Below are 17902 nucleotides of genomic sequence, written 5' to 3' on the forward strand. Positions count from 1 at the left end.
TGCCCCACCCAGGGACTCCTGCTACCTCTTAGAATCACCCTGGTTTATCTAGTGCCCTGACTCCAGCCCTTAGGTATTTTAATTTAATTAATCCCCCAGAGCATTCTTTTTAAAGCCCCCCTCCCAGGTGATTTTAAAGTTCAGCCAGGACTGAGAAGCACTGCTTTGGTGTCTTAGCATGGTTCCAAAATTAACTCATCATGTAATGAATTCATTTAAGAAATATTTGAGCACCTGCTCTGTGCCCGATGGTTTGTATACATTGTTTGTACATATTGTTTCTAACTCTTCCCCAAATCCAAAAAGGCAGCGACAATCATACTAGAAGAGCTAACACTTACTCAGAGCATAAGGAGCCCTGGTAGCACAATGGTTAAGTGCTTGGCTACTAACCAAAACGTTGTCAGTTTGAACCCACCCAGTACCTCCGTGGCAGAAATGCCTGACAACCTGCTTCCATAAAGATTACAGCCTAGGAAACCCAATGGGGCAGTTCTACTCTGTCATATGGGGTCGCTATAAGTTGAAGAAACTTGACAGCACCTGATAACAACACAAGAGACCAGCTCACTATGGCTGAACTACAGAATCTGAGGGGTGATGGGCAAAGATGAAGTCAGAGAGAAAGGATCTTCTAGTCATGTTAGCCCTTATAAATCATGTTTCAACAAACAAAAACAACAAACCATTGCCATCAAGTTGATTCTGAATCATGGCGAAACCATGTGTTACAGAATAAAATTGAGTTCCATAGGGTTTTCTTGGCTGTAGTCTTCACGGAAGCAGATTGCTAGGCCTTTCTTCCATGGTGCCGCTGGGCAACTGTTAAGTAAAAACGTTGGACCAAGACCCCACTCTCAGCCACCCAATCAGCTGAGACAGGGATGGATGATGACATCCACAGTCTGAGGACAGGGCCTCATACTGAAATAAGACCGCCAAAGGCAGGTTTCCTCAACCTGGACATTGTGGGCATTTTGGGTCAGATACGTCTTAGTTGTGGGGCTGGCCTGGACATTACTGGATATGTAGCAGCATCCCTGGCTTCAGTCCTCTAGATGCCCACCCCAACTTGTGGCATTGCCACATGTCCCCTGGGAGCAGGGACAGAACTGCTCCTGGCTGAGAAGCACCGGTGAAAGGTTTTAAACAATTCTGGCTGCAATGTGCATGACTCCTTTCTGTTCTCTCCCAGAATTCAAGTGACTTGGACTGACAGACTTATAATCACACATCTACCCTCTTTTGGAAACCCTGGTGGCATAGTGGTTAAGTGCTATGTCTGCTAACCACAAGGTCAGCAGTTTGAATCCGCCAGGTGCTCCTTGGAAACTCTATCAGGCAGTTCTACTCTGTCCTATAGGGTTGCTATGAGTCCGAATCACTCGACGGCAGTGGGTTTGGGTTTCTACCCTCTTTTGATTTTTCTCCTCTCTTTATCTGTAGGGAAAGTGTGCATACTGCTCAAATTCAGGTTCCTTAGTTATTGTTCCCACCACCTGCTCGTCAGTTGTCGTACTGTGGTGGCTCGCGTGTTGCTGTGATGCTGGAAGCTATGCCAACAGTATGTCAAATACCAGCAGGGCCACCGTGGTGGACAGGTTTCAGCAGAGCTTCCATACTAAGATAGACTAGGAAGAAAGGCCTGGTGATCTACTTCTAAAAATTTGCCAATGAAAATCCTATGGCTCACAACACAATATTGTCCAATATAGTGCTGGAAGATAAGCTCCTTGGGTTGGAAGGCACGCAAAATACACAGTGGATGCAACGACGGAATCCAGCACACCGATGATCATGAAGATGGTACAGGGCTGGGCAACATTTCATTCTGTCCTACACAAGGTTGCCATGAGTTGGAGCCCCACTCAAGAGCAACTAACAACAATGGTATTGTTGCAAACGGTTTGTAATATACTCAAGAGTAGGGAACCACTAGGAGCCCTGGTGGCACAATAGTTAAGTGCTTGGCTGCTAGCTGAAAGGTTGGCGGTTTGAACCCACCAGTGGCTCCGTGGGAGAAAAGACCTGGCAATCTGCTCCTGTAGGGCTGCTTTATGAGTTGGAATCGACTCAAGGGCACACAACAAAAACAATAAGGGAACCACTGAAGCTGAGTGGCAACTAGCAAGCAGTGTAAGTTGAGAACTTACTATATGCTAGGCGCATTGTTAAGGTCCCTGGGTGGCGCTTGCCTGCTAACCTTAAGATTGGTAGTTTGAGTCCAACCAGTGGTGCTGCGAAAGAAAGCCTTGGCGATGTGTTTCCTTAAAGATTGTTGTTGTTGTTAGATGTGGTTGAGTCCGTTCATAGTGACCCCATGCACAACAGAGTGAAACACTGCCCAGTCCTGTGCCATCCTCACAATCGTTGCTATGTTTGAGCCCATTTTTGCAGCCACGATGTCGATCTATCTCGCTGAGCGTCTTCTTCTGTTTTGCTGACCCTCTACTTTACCAAGCATGGTGTCCTTCTCCAGGGATGGCCCCTCCTGATAACATGTCCAAAGTATGTGATGCGAAGTTTTGCCAACCTCGCTTCTATTTATTTATTTTTGTCCAGGTTTCGCATGCATAGGAGGCAATTAAAATATCATGGCTTGGTTCAAGTGCACGTTAGTCCTCAGCGACATCTTTGCTTTTCAACAGTTTAAAGAGGTCTTTTACAGCATATTTTGCCCAATGCAATACATTGTTTGATTTCTTGACTGCTGCTCCCATGGGTGTTCTTAGTTATCTAGTGCTGCTATAACAGAAATACCACAAGTAGATGGCTTCAGCAAAGAGAAATTTATTCTCTCACAGCTGAAGAGGCTAGAAGTCTGAATTCAGGGTTCTAGCTCCAGGGCAAGGCTTTCTATCTCTATCGGCTTTGGGGGAAGGTCCTTGTCATCAATCTTCTCCTGGTCTAGGAGCTTCTCAGCACAGGGACCCGGGTCTAAAAGACACACTCTGCTCCCAGTGCTACTTTCTTGGTGGTCTGAAATCCCCACATCTCTCTGTTTGCCTCTCTTTTTTATATTTCAAAAGAGATTGACTTAAGACACATCCAAATTTGTTAATCTTATTAACATAACTGCCTTTAATCCTGCCTCATTAACATCATAGAGATAGGATTTATAACACTTAGGAAAATCCCATCAGATGGCAAAATCGTGGACCATCAGACAATACTAGGAATCATGGCTTAGCCAAGTTGACACACATTTTTGGGCGACACAATTCCATCCATAAAGGTGTTGATTATGGATCCAAGTAAAATGAAATCCTTGACAACTTCACTATGTTCTCTGTTTATCGTGATGTTGCTTACTGGTCCAGTTGTGAGGAGTTTTATTTTCTTTATGTTGATGTGTAGTCCATACCGAAGGCTATAGTCTTTGATCTTCATCAGTTTGTGTTTCAAGCCCCTTTTGCTTTCAGCAAGCGAAGTTGTGTCATCTGCATATCACAGGTTGTTAATGAGTGTTCCTCCAGTCCTGATGCTGTGTCCTTCTTCATATAAATTCAGCTTCTTGGATTATTAGCTGAGCATACAGATTGGATAAGTATGGTGAAAGGATACAACCCTGACCCACACCTTTCCTGACTTTAAACCAGGCAGCTTCCCCTTGTTCCACTCAAACGACTGCCTCGTCATCTATGTACGGGTTCCTCATGGGCACAATTAAGTGTTCTGGAATTCTCATTCTTCAAAATGTTATCCATAATTTGTTATGACCCACACAGTCGAATGCCTTTGCACAGTCAATAAAACACAAGTAATCCTTAAAGATCACAGCCGAGAAAACCCTACGGGGCAGTTCTACTCTGTAACACACGGGATCGCCTGAGTCAGAATTGACTGGATGGCAGCAGGCAGGCACGCTGTTATGAGCTTTAATATTTGTGGCCAGCATGGTGACTTTTCTCACATGTTCGGTTAGGAAACTGGCTTGTCCGAAGTCACACAGGTGGGACGCAAACCTGGATCCGCCAGACTCCTAGTCCCCCGTATTTAAGGGTTCTGCTGTGATGAAGGGCCCTTCTTGTGCCCACCTTCCCAGAGGTTGTCATGTATTTCTCAGAGATGCCGCTGTTCCAGAGACAGAGGTTTCTGAATAAAGCCAGGCACCCTGCTTGCTGGCCGAGGTGAGGCCCCTGGAGATGGATCATCGGTGGAAGCTGTTCCCAGGCACAGTCTGCTCACAGCACCTGTGGGCTCTGCCCAAACTGAGACATCCCAGGTCTCATATCCGAGGTGTTCCGGAGGTAGGGCTGTGCAGGGCCAGGACCTCCTGGGGAATCGCTGTCTCTTGGCAAGCTAAGTGCCTCCCGTGAGAGCTGCCTAGAAAACCCTCTCTGGATTTTGTCAGATCTCCTTGTTGCTTTTGGAGGTATAGTTTGTGTCTTGTGGCTGGAAGCTTCAGGAGTCATCTACCATGCAGGGAAACTGCAAGGAAGCCGAGAGGCATGATGGTGATGGTGATGGCTATAAAGACCACGTTAGCATTGCAAACAACAACGACGGCAGCAATAGTAACAGATGCTGCCATTTGTGGAGCCTGCAGGCCCGGGGATCCGGGGCAGATTGGCTCCAGTCCTAGCGAGTGAGTGATGTATCTGGTTCTGTGACCATAGACACCCACCATTTCAATAAGCTGCAGCAAGTTCTACGACAGATATAACCACAGGTGCCGTGGGAGCTCAGCGGAGAGAAACCAGGCCAACGCAGGGAGTCAGGGAGGGCTGCCCGGAGGAGGTGGTGCTGAGACGGCTGCCCGGAGGAGGTGGTGCTGAGGAGTCACTGTTACTTCCTTCACAGAGCTGGTTCTTCTCCCGCTTACCCCTCAGTAGACCCCTGGCTCCATGAGAAGACGGATCGTATCTGTTTATACATTACGGTGACCCCAGGGGAGTCCCTGGGTGGCAAAAACAGTTAAGCTCTCAGCTCCTGATTGAAAGGTTGGCTGTTCGAATCTACCCAGAGGTGCCTTAGCAGAAAAACCTGGTGATCTCTTCTAAAGATCACAGCCTTGAAAACCCTGTGGGACACAGTTCTGCTCTGTGGGTCACCGTGAGTTGGTACTGACTTGATGGCAACTGGTTTCTGGTGTCCCTGAAGCCTAACACCTCGGTTCCCAAACTGTGCACTGAGGCACCCTGGGGTGCCGCCATGAACTCACATGGCTGTTGTGGGGTGATTCGAGGTTTTGGGGAAACACCATGACATCTGTCAGGCCCGTGTGAACTGCTAGCTTGAGGCAGCTGACAATTTCAATATTAGCTTGTATTATGTTTTTTTTGATGATATCACAGTTTTGTGAAGCTGGGTTTCTGGGGGTTGCTGTGATAAAAATCAAGAACTGCGACAAAACCACTGTGGAGAAGGAAGCGAGAGTGGTGGTGTCCAATCTGATCCCAACATCTGAGAAGTTTTATAGGCTCTCACAGGCACACACATACCTTTAGTAATAATTATTTAGGAGTCCCTGGGTGCTATAAGAAGGTGTAGTGGTTCAGTGCTACGGCTGCTAAGCAAAAGGTCGGCAGTTCAAATCCACCAGCTGCTCCTTGGAAACTCTATGGGGCAGTTCTACTCTGTCCTATAGGGTCACTATGAGTTGGAATCGACTTGATGGCAACTGGTTTGGTTTGGGTTTGGGTGGTATAAATGGTTAACATGTTTGGCTGTTAACTGAAAGGTTGGAGGTTTGGGTTCACCCAGAGGCAGCTCAGAAGAAAGGCCTTGGTGACCTACTTCCAAAAAATCAGCCACTCAAAACCCTCTGGAGCACAGTTCTGCTCTGACACACACGGGGTCGCCAGGAGTTGGAATTGACTCAGCGGCAACTGGATTTTACTGGTGGGTACTTAAGAGTGAAAGAAAAATATCACTTTTGTTTTTCAATGTAATTTCATTATATTTTCAAACAAGGAGCCCTGGTGAGGCAGTTTGGCTGCTAACAGAAAGCTCAGCGGTTTGAGCCCCCCAGCCACTCCGCGAGAGAAGAGACCTGGCAATCTCCTCCCGTAGAGATTCCAGCCAAAAAAGCCCTATGGGCAGCCCTACTCTGTCCTACAGGGTTGCTATGAATTGGTTAACTGGACAGCACCTAACTCCAACAACAACGTATTATTAAATAGCTACCAAGTTGTCAGGATATAATTACTTAAAGCTGTTTTCACCTGACTGCTTAATAAATGGAGCTAATAGTATTTGGGCCTAGGGGAGTCATGAAAAAATCCCTGACACACTAAGGCTACCGTGAGACCAGAAAGTTTGGGAACCTCTGGCCAAGAGGTGTCTGCATATAGGAGGCATTTGTTGAATGACTGAACCAGTTGCTCCCAACAAGCCTACCTGGTGGGGAATATTATTCCTTTTCATAGGTGAGGGCTTGGAGGCCCAGAGAGGGCAGGTTATTTGCCCAAGGTCACCCAGCAGAGCCATGAGTCCCAGACTCTTTACACATGAATTGGCCTGAGAAAATGGGCCAGCAGTGAGAAGACATGGCTTTGAGTCCCAATTGGAGCAAGGGATAGCCTTGGGCAAGTGACTGTGAACAGACGCCATAGAAAACCAGAGCTTTTCTGCTTTTCTGTAGTATAATCTAATGTCGAGACTGTGCCGTCTGCTTCTCAAGTTCGTTTGTGGGAGATCTTTGTCCACAGTCAAGCACCATAGCTTTACTGAGAAGCTGGGATAGGGGAGTAGGTAGGCGGGAAGATGAAGATTTGGGGTGAGTCAGGCTTGGGTTGGATTTCTGGTTTCTCACATTCTCTGCTGCGTGTCCTGAGGAAAGCTACTCACCATCTGTGGGCCCCTTTACCTGCCTTTAAGTGGATACATGCACCACCCAAGTAGAGTTTTGTGAGAGTTAAATCTGTTACTGTTGGAGAAGGGCTTGGCCCACCTTTGAAGATGTTCATCAAATCAAAGCTATTCTCATACTCACTGTTGTTATTGTTAGCTGTCATCCAGTCGCCTCCGACTCATGGTGACCTTATATACAACAGAATGAAACATTGCCTGGTCTGTGCCAACCTCACAATCAGCATATTCGATTTCATTGTTGCGGTTATTGTGCCAACCCATATCACTGAGGGTCTCCCTCGCCTTTGCTGGCCCTTACTTCACCAAACATGATGTCCTCCTCCAGCGATTCACCATCTCGATGATGTGTCCAAAGCAAGCAAGTCGGACAATGAGCTGCTGTGACTCATAGGTTTTCATTGGCTAATCTTTGGTAGTAGATCGCCAGGCCTTTCTTCCTAGTCTGTCTTAATCTGGAGACTCCACTAAAACCTGTCCAAATGGGTGACCCTGCTGGTATTTGAAATACCAGTGGCATAGCTTCTGGCATCACAGCAACACCCAAGCCACCACAGTATGACAAACTGACACACAGTGGCATTACTCAGTAGATGAAGAATTTTAAAGCTGTGCTTATGTCCAGTGACCCCATCTTTAAAAATCCCCTTGCATCCCAGACTATACTTTCCCTCTCCTCCCAGGTGCCTCGCTACTAGAACTTGACCATCTCCTTGCCCCATATGTCATCTCATCCGCTCCCCCCCACCCCACCTGCCTACAATGTCACTGGAACCCCAGGCTGCGTTCTTCTTCAGCCTTCTCGGTCGTTGTCTGTCTCCTGACACCCCACTCAGCTCGTGAACTCATTAGCATGGGTGTCGGGGAAGCCGTGGCACTGCAGATTCAGCGCTGAGATTTCAGGAAAAGGCACCCCGGAGGGAGGAGGGAAGCTCACTTGCTTCTCTGAAAACCAGCAGACGAACGGCCCAGAGGGTCTTTGGGGCCGTGTCTCGTTAGTGAAGAGCTGTCTCTTTTTTAATGCTATCTTCACTTTCCAGTATTTTTAAATACGCTTTTATTTTTAGCTTTTCATCTCTGTGTCTCTGCAGCTGGAATTCGTCCAACTGCTTTTGATCACTTATAGGGAAATGGGAACCAACCAGGGTGAACCTGGCCCAGAGGTCTGGGGGCTGGTGGGGAGGGCTGAAAATCCACTACCTTTAAGTGGATTGTTAAGTGTAAGGTCCCTGCATGGGAAGAAGCCCTGGTGGCACAGTGTGGTCAAGCGCTCGGCCGCTAACCAAAAGGTGTGCAGAACCTACCAGCCGCTCCATGGGAGAAAGATGTGGCAGTCTGCTTCCGTAAAGATTTACAGCCTTGGAAGTCCTATGGGGCAGTTTTACTCTGACCTATTGGGTCTCCGTGAGTTGGAATCGACTCAAAGACAATGTTTTTTTTTTTTTTCCCCCTGCATGGGCTTGTACCCTGCCAGCCATGGTATGACCCGTGGAGGGGGTACTAGGCTCAGAGACTGGAGTTCTAAGTTTGGGTCCTAGCTCTGTACATGAAGAAGTGTTCTAAGACTCAGTTTCATATATATATATATGTGTATATATATACATATATAGTGATCCCATGCCTGTCAGAGTAGAACTGTGCTCTATAGGGTTGTCAATGGCTGATTTTTTCAGAAGTAGATTGCCAGGCCTTTCTTCCAAGGCACCTCTGGGTAGACTCAACAACAAGAAGTACCATTCTCACAGGTCTACTTGAGAAAGAAACAAGGGAATTTGGTAAAGGACTCAGTGCTACGGATGATAAATTTACTATAAATTTTATAGTATAAGTGTCCCCAGTAAGCGTTAGCTATAGGTTGCTATGAGTCGGAATCGACTCAATGGCAATGGGGTTTTGGTATTGTTGTATAGGAGTAATAATAACAAAAGCTCCCAAAGGGTAGAGCACCTCCTCTGAGCAGTCCGCCCTCAGCCAGAAATGAGAGGAGGCGAATCCAAGGCTAAGTACTTAGGGCCCCCAGTCAATCAATAGGACTCACAGACACAGTGGGGCAGACGAGATGTCCAGATGGGGGTGCCGGTTTCACGGCTGTAGCAGGTCAGAAGCGAACTCCCTTCAAGTACAAAGCCAGGGTTGCAGGTATATTGGATGGTGGTGCCCACCAGCAGCACAGGATCGGAAATCAAGCGGGTCGAGTGGTCCACCTCTCCGGGGTCGGTGCAGTACATAACTACACAGGACGAAATACAGACCAAGTAGGCTTTAGAGCTCTCGATTATCATAAACACAAGTCAGAGAAGGAAACAAGAGGTTTGACGAACAGTAGTACCAGACTCTGGGATTCTAGGAAGACATGGTGACATGGTTTGCTGAGAACTCAGAATCATCTAGAAAGTTTCCTAACTTGGTTCTTTTCCCTTTTGGAGGGTAATGCAATGGCTGCTCATGAGATGTGGCTGGAGAACAGGCCAGGAGCAAGGAGGTGAATTTAATGTAACTAGGTCTAGGAATTTACTGAAAGAAACATTTGCAGTGGGGCCCAATGACATATGTGCCAGCTTGTACCTTGAACTGTTATTTGTAATGCCGAAAAAGAGAAGCCATGCAAATCCATTAGCAGGGGAAGAGTTAATTATCATGGAACAGCCTTGGCATGAAATCCTGAGTGGCCATTTAAAAGAACAAAACGGGATGAGGCCTTCACCGCTGTCTTTGTCGTGTTTGAATATAGTAAAACAAGCATCCATTTTTTTTTAATTAAAAAAAATCAATATGGATAAAAGGAAAGCAATAAACCAATTAAAAAAGAATGAAGTAGACAATGTGTGTGAGATGAGACGATATGCGTACTTTTGAGCGGAAAAAGGCAGTTACAGTGCAGTTTGTTTAATTGGATCCCTAATAACCCTATGAATCACAATGGTCTGATCCCGTTGTACATGGGGTCGCCATGAGTTGGATGCCAACTCAATGGCTGCTAAAAACTGCAGTGGTAAAACTGTCTCACAGCTATTTCTATATGTATCTACATATGTGAATATAGATGAACACACTCACACACATACAGATACATGGATACGTGTAATATGTGATACGTGTGTGTATACACACACAGCAAACACACACACGACCAGAACAATATAGGATAAACTTTTAACAGTGGTATCGTTTCCAGAGACCATAAAAGATTTTCACTTTTTACTTCATAATTTTATTACTTTATTACTTCTTGGGTACCCTAAGGTCCCTGGGTAGTGCAAACAGTTTGTGCTTACCTGCTAATTGAAAGGTTGATGGTTCCAACCCACACAATGCACTGTGGAAGAAAGACCTGGCAACTAGCTTCCATAAAGATGACAGCCAAGAAAACCCTATGGAGCAGTTCTACTTTGTAATACATTGGTTCACCACGAGTCAGAACTGATTCAACGGCAATGAGTTTGGTTTTTTTTGAGGCGATACTATAAGTAAGCATTTGTTACTTGTGTAATTTAAAGATGGGGTTATATACATCTTTTAATGTCAAGAATGTGGTTCAACCAACGACAGGCATTTAAACATCCAGCAGCTTCTAGGGGGAGAGCCCGTTGCTCCATGGAGACCTGCTGACCTCATTTTATTAGAAGAGAAAGCAACCAAGGCAGTGTGGGGGCGCCATCTTGGATGAAGACTGACTGAACCACCTAGCATGGGAGCATAAATACCTATACCCAGAAGGGGCCAAATACAAATTTCTGTATTCTAATTTGGGCCTTTTCTTGGAAAAAACTGAGGCAAATGAGAAGACCTTTCTATACAGAACATTATACCTTCTAGCCTTTAAAATGTTTTAAATAATGATGATACACGTCACATTAAGGAGTTGGTGGTAGGTTTCTCTTATTGCTACCACATGGTGCACCTCACTCTGTTTTTATTTTCTATCAGGGTACACACACAACACATCCTGTTGCAAAACAAATAGAATTGTTTATGTAGCTAATTGGTGAATCTTTGGCAGGTTCTTTGAAGTTTCCCACAATTATAATTATTTCTCTTTGATGTCAGGATATTTATGGTAGGAATTGCACGTAGCCCCCCACACTCCTTCTCTGACACCCCCTTTCTCTGCTCACACTTCATATTTATTGTGCAATTGGTGACTCAAGTTTTGCTGAAGAGGTTTACCAAGGTGTTGCCAAGGATTCCCAACAAGAGGACTGGGAACTAGAGCTTTATTTAGGGCATGGGAAGCAAATGGCTGGGAGAAGAGCTACTTCCCGGGTTGGTTCTTTTTCCTGCTCGTACAGCATCAGTGTAAAAATCAGCATAGAATCACTTCCTTTTTCTACCCCTTTTCAAGATGCCCGGACTCAGGTATCACCAACCATGCCTAGCCTGCATTCCTGGGGATCACAGGAGCAGGTGAACAAGCAGGAGAAGGAACCAGGGAAGTGGAATGGATCTTCTTCAGGGAAGTGGGATGAATAGTCTCTGAATGAAGTCAGTTGCCTACTATAGGGGTTAAGATCTGGGGCTACGAGTGCCGGCTTAGACTTGCTTTGCTTGGTTACTACAGATGTTTTAAAAACCTGAATTTGAATGATGTTTTTTCACAGGCTATGTGTATTCCCATTTACTGCAGTCCACGCCTCTCTCTATTGTCTCACATCCAGCCTATTTCACCCATTTACATCATCTAAAAAAAAAAAAAAACAGGCTTCTGAAGGCACCTGAGTTTGAGATCTCTGCCCTAGGGCTATAAAATGACATTTTTGAGCAACACGAATGAGTTGGTAGGGTAAAGGGAAGGCCAGATTCTACATTAAACAAACTCTACTGCATTTATGCAGAAAATACTCCATGGGAGAGATTTACCCCACCCTGACCTAGAGGAAGAAAACAAGACTATTCTTACTTTTCTCACAAAATGGAGGGTCACTGCTCCAGCTGAGGTCCCACTGGCAGGTGAGGGTGTCGCTCCCCACGATGTCATAGCCGGGGTCACACTGGTAGGTGATTCTGGCTCCCCTCACGAGCTCCGTGTGAGAAGTGGTTTTCCAGCCATTCTGGATCTCAGGCAAATCTGAGCAGGAGTCGTTTCTTGACACCTCTTTAAAACAAAAACCTCATTCTTACTTGGGGAGGTGGCCTTTTGGATTGGATTTCCCTTTATGAATGTCAGGAGAAAGAGGGAATAGAAGAAAATGTCTCCAGAGACAAGTAACACACTTCCAAAACCCCTTAAACTGTAAGAACTCTTCTAGAGTGAGATTTTATAAGCATCTCTTCCCATGGGCCACTAAACTTACCATTCTCCTGGCTTGATAAAACTGGTTTAAGATTTAGAGTCAGGCAGAATCCTAGCTCTGTGACTTACTAGCAACGTGACCTTGGGAAAATCCCTTCTCCTTTCTTTGTTTGAATTTCCTCATCTTTCATAAAGGCATAATTATGTCTGCCTCAGTATGGTAGCCAGCTTCCAAGATGGCCTCCAGTGATCTCTGTGATCAGTACAGGCTGCTGTGGAAGTGAAGGTGTGTAACTTCTGAGGCTAGCTCATAGAAGGCATTGTGGCTTCTACCTTCCTCTTTTATGAATCACTTGCTCAGGAGGAAGCAGCTACCATATTGTGAGGACACCCAAGCAACCCCTTGGAGAGGCCCAAGTGGAGAGGAGCTGGGGCCTCCAGCCAACAGCCACATGAGTAAGCCAACTGGGAAGTGGATCCTCTAGTCCCAGTCAAGCCTTCAGATAAGACTGTAGCCCTGACTGACATCTTAACTGCAACCTCATAGAAAGCCCCAAGTTAGAACCACCCAGCAAATGCTGCTTCTGAATTCCTGACCCAGAAACTGTGAGATAAAAACCCACTGTCATCGAGTTGATTCTGACTCATAGCGACCCTATAGAACAGAGTAGAACTGCCCCATAGGGTTTCCAAGGAGCACCTGGTGGATTCGAACTGCTGACCTTTTGGTTAGCAGCTGTAGCTCTTAACCACTACGCCACTAGGGTTTCCGAGATAATAAATGTTTATTGCTAATTTGGGGGGTGCTTTGTTACACAGTAATGGGTAACTAATACGCTCTGCCTTATCCTAAGAATATCTGTAAATCTATGGGTTTGGCAAATTAGTAATATCTATTTTTGTTTTTGTAACACATGCTAAAATAAATTCTTCACTCAAAAAATAAAAGTAATTGTTGGTGCATTCTTTAAATCACATTGCGTCTCCTCAGTGAACGTGAACCATGCTCTGCATTCCAGAAAATGGTTTGGACGTTCTAATCTCATACTCACAGCTTATCATCACAGAGTCTTCCTCTGCAACAATTCTAGTTTCCTCCTACAAACGCTCGTTACCAAGGTAGCAGTCCAAAAGCCCACTATTACTATTCTTGCTTCAAAGTGCCCACTGCACAGATTTTGAGAAGAGAGCTAATTATGTCTGATAATTAATTTGAGACTCTTATGTGCTTCTGGGGAGAGCAAAGCACCCCCATTGTTTGCAGGAAAGTCATTAAGAGAAGCAAGCAATGGCTTTTCCTAGGATTTCATCACGCTTTTATTTGGGGGAAGGAGATCTCATGGGTGTCTGCAAGAAGATGGGAAAAGGGAAGCGGCTCCTAAAATGGCTTGGTGAGGAACAGGAGCCTCTATTTTTAGGCTTTTGAAAAACCAGCCAAGCCCTGGATTTGGGTCACAGCTGCAAATGCTCAGACTATGGATGAAAGGGAAGGAATGGGTAAAATACTAGCTATGCAGTCTGCCTCATGCCAAACGCCGTGATAGTAAGAAAGGTTTGCTTGTCTGACTTTTCAGTGTGAAAATGGATACACATTATGGACACACACTCCCATTGGGCCTCCTAGCTCCTTTGTGGCATTCATCGCATCTGTAATTACTCAATTGCTGCCACCGTGTAGCAGAGCCTTGGTTCAAATCTTGGCCCCACTGGTTACTAACTGGGTTGCATTGGCTGTGTCCTTTAACCTTCCTGTTCTCCAGTCCCCAGACCCCACCTCCAGGGACTATGATTCAGGAATCTGCCTGTATGCCAAGCACTTTAGGTGGTCCTGGTATTACCTATCCCACCCATATGGGCCCTTGTTAGAATTAGAAAACTGTCCCAGGAGTCAGAAGACTTCACTTCTCATCCTCTTCCTTTCTTTAAGAGGCTGTGTGACTCTAGTCATGTCAATGAACTTGTCTGAGCCTCAATGTCCTCATCTGTAGAGTGGTGGAGTTAGTAACCAGTCGTTGGGTGGGTGCAAATGGTTAACACGCTCAGCTGGTAATTGAAAGGTTGGAAGTTTGCGTCCACCTAGAGGTACCTTGGAAGAAAGTCCTGGTGATTTACTTCCCCAAAATCAGCCATTGAAAACCCTATGGAGCACAATTTTACCCTGACACATATGGAGCTGCTGTGAGTCAAAGTCAACTCAGTGGCAGCTGGTCTGTCTCAAAGGGCAATGTAAAAATTAATTAATATATGTGAACACTAAAAAGTTTACTTATATAGATTCGTTTATTTATTTGGTCAAGATTTTTTGAGCATCTCTTATGTGCCAGGCACCAAGAATACAAGGATCTAAAATATGGTTCCAGCCTCATAGTCAAGATTAACACCATGTCCCAAATTTTGGGTGAAAGAAATACCTAAATGCCCTGAATGCCTACCACCATTCACAGTCTTATGCTCATGGCAGACATCATTAATCAATCATAGCACTCTTTTGTGAATCAAGCTGAAACCTCCCAATCCTCCTCAAAACAGCATCCCAGGGAGCCACGGTCATTTGATTGGAAGTGACTTACTTCCAATATGGAACTTATTTACTCTTCTAGGATAAGAGGCATAAACACACAAACAGCGACCACCTCCATGAAAAACACTGATTATGCATCTCTGCATTTTTATTCCCTTCCCTCCCATAGACACTGGGCCAAGAACAAAAGGCAATGAGGAGAATGCATCTTTGTTACTCTTGTAGCCTCCTGCAACTCTGGGAGCTCAGAACAATGTATACTCAGAATATTCCTGTGGAAGGCTCTAATAGCAGCCATAGAAGCCTTGGCCACCTTCCAGAGCCCATCTAGAGGCTTCAGAATTATCTAGAAGACCACAGAAATCCCTGATCCTGCCATCTGATATCTCCACTGAATGGGAGGTACATCTATATCTGGCTAAGTCTATACTCAGTACAGCAAATACCAAGCCTATGCCCATGGCAGACATCTCTAATCAATCACTGCACTCTTTTCCACTGATTTCAAGTGTGTTCTCTTCCTTCTCTTCAAAATGGTTTTCAATATAGGTAAAAAAAAAAAAAAAAAAAAGTTGTCATTGAGTTAACTGCAACTTACGGTGACCCCATGTGTGTCAAAGTAGAACTGTGCTCCATAGATTTTTTTTATTATAGTGAAAATATAAATTAAAAAAACGCCATCTCAACAATTTCTACCTGTACGATTCAGTGATATTGATTACATTCTTTAAGTTGTGCAACCATTCTCACTATCCTTTCCCATTTCATTCTACCACCATTAACATGAACTCAGTGCACCCTAAACAACAACTTCCCCTTTCCCCTCCCTCCCACCCCTGGTAACCACTAATAATCTTTGGTTTTTATGTACTTACTTATTTCATATAAATGAGATCACACAATATTTGCCCTTTTGCAACTGACTTATTTTGCTCAGCATGATATATTCCAGGCTCATTCATGTAGTAGTGTGCATCAGGGCTTCTTTTCTCCTTATGGCTGAGTAATATTCCATTGTGTCTATCCATAAGGCTTTCAGTGGCTGATTTTTCAGAAGTAGATCATCAGGCCTTTCTTCTGAGGTGCCTCTGGGTGAACTCAAACCTCCAAACTTTTGGTCGGCAGCCGAATGCGGTAACTGCACCACACAGAGGCCCCTCAACATAGGTAGTCACAAGCAATTGATTGGCCTCAAAGTTAAACACAGAGCCCCATTTTTCATTCCTGTGAAAATAACTCTGTGTTTCTTTAACAGAAATAAGGAAAGCCAGAAATGTTCTCTCTCTCTCTCGTTACCCAAATTAGCCAGGCTGTGTATCCCTGGGAAGTGTTCTCTGAAATGCTGTCTTGCCTCTCGCGCACGGCATCAGCACATGGCCCTGACGTTGCCTGTCTACAGGATTCCCTCTCCCATTATCAGTAATCTGTTCAAGGGCAGGGAGAACAGTCTAGTCATTCTTATATCCTGGTGCCTATCACAGGATCTAGCATCAAGCACATAGGAGGTATCAAGAGTTTCTGTGAAACAAACTCCCTGGAAAATGGAGATAACACGTCTGAAGATGAAATAAAATAATATACGAATAAATGCTTGCCAACTATAAATTGCCATACAAATCTAAATTTCAAGTTCAATGAATAAGAACACTTCATCTTCAAGATGTCACCAAACTAAGCACTGGCCAGACTTTCTGGTTAACTTTGATCATCCCTGGAGAGTCAGATTTTTGCCATCAAGCAAAATGCAGTTTTGGAAGACTGACTGGGGCACCAGAGAAGACAAATGAGCAAGACTATGACCTCACCCTTCAGTGGTGATGGAGGGGGAATCAAAGGAGACAGACTGAAGCCAAGTCATGAGAACATCTCCCTCCAAAGGCAGCTCCCTCTGGAGGGCACCTGGACGGGGCAGCCAACATGGGCCACCCTACAATGCCCCAGGGCACCGCCCACTAAAGAGTGGGGAACCCACTGAAAGAAACAGCAATAACAGTCTGAAAATATTTAGTAGCACAATCAAGGAGTAAAACGGCCCCTGAGAAACATAAAACAGAGGATCAATACTTGTGTCAGCCTCTCTGAGAGCTGGACAAACAGCAGATAAGGATGAAAAATGCTCATTAACTGGAAATAAAAAAAGCAAGGAACTTATTTTAGCATGCATGAAGCTCCTTGGCATAGCCAATGGCCAGGGGAGTGGCTTATATTTCAGGTGTAGTGGGGTGGTACATCAAGGACAATTATATTGGATGGAGATGGGCAATTCTTCAAACCAAAGAGAAGAAAGAACCAAAGACATGGGATCTTGCCCCAGCCAGAGGGTATTTGGTGGTTGTCATTGATGGTGATAGGGGGAAAGTCTTGGCAGAAAGAATCCTCTTTTTCTTACTTCATCCTGAAGATCAACATGTTAACCTAGTTCCTGAAAGGTACGAATATGTCCCCTAATTGCTGACTGAAACTTGCTCATTGAGATCCTCAGGGTATACCTACCATCCACCATTCTGGACATCAAAAGAAGTTAGGTTTTGTATTAGATTCCTAGGGCTGCTGTAACAAACTGGTGGCCTCAAAGAACAGAAATGTATTATCTCACAGTTTCTGGAGACTGGGAGTCCGAGATCAGGGTGTCAGTCATGTTGATTCCTTCTGAGGCTCTGAGGGAGAATCTTCTCCATGTCTCTCTCCTAGCTTCTGGTGATGACTGGCAATCCTTGGTGTTCCTTAGCTTGTAGATGGGTCCAATCTCTGTCTCTGTCTTCACATGGCTGTCTTACCTCAGTGTCTCTTTTTCTCTTTTATAAGGACACCACTCGTATTGGATTAGGACTCATTGTACTCCAATATGGCCCCATGTTGACCTAACTGATAGCATCTTCAAAGACCCTCTTTCCAAACAAGGTCACATTCATAGGTACCAGGAGTTAGGACTTCCACGTATCTTCTTGGGGGACACAGTTCAATACATAACAGGTCTTAACTACCTTCTTGTGTCTCTTAGGTTCCCTGATGCTGCCAAAATATTGGGGTAAGGGTGGAGAAACCCCAGGAGGCCTATGTGTGAGGTCACCTCTGTTCCTGACAAGCAAGTCCCTGTTCCTCATTGGTCAGAGCTCCTTCTCCTGGGACATGACAGGTTTGGACCAGACACTCTGTCGGTTCAAGTCCCTTCTGGTGTTGGGATCAGTGGGACTTCATGGTGTTCCAGCCTCTTGACTGCTAGGTGGGAAAAGGACCTCAGGGGAGAGTGAGCATCAAAGCAGGGAAGCTGGTGAGACTTGCTGTCTAAGACCTTGATGACAGCAACTTGGTGCCCATGGGAAGACAGAGAGAAGTCC

General features: G+C 45.2%; 1 protein-coding gene across 1 annotated transcript in view; it reads right to left on the minus strand.

The window, feature by feature from the left end:
• Positions 1–17902, minus strand: part of SEZ6L (seizure related 6 homolog like) — a 112611-nt gene that overhangs the window by 24478 nt on the left and 70231 nt on the right. Inside the window, exons 11-12 of the mRNA XM_049865474.1 lie at positions 11711–11905; positions 8852–9043 (exon numbers count right to left, since the gene is read on the minus strand). Of these exons, the coding sequence (XP_049721431.1) occupies positions 8852–9043; positions 11711–11905 (387 nt within the window). The remainder of the gene's footprint in view (positions 1–8851; positions 9044–11710; positions 11906–17902) is intronic.

Source organism: Elephas maximus, chromosome 22 (assembly GCF_024166365.1).
Source record: "Elephas maximus indicus isolate mEleMax1 chromosome 22, mEleMax1 primary haplotype, whole genome shotgun sequence".
In the NCBI taxonomy this organism is placed as follows: Eukaryota; Metazoa; Chordata; class Mammalia; order Proboscidea; family Elephantidae; genus Elephas; species Elephas maximus.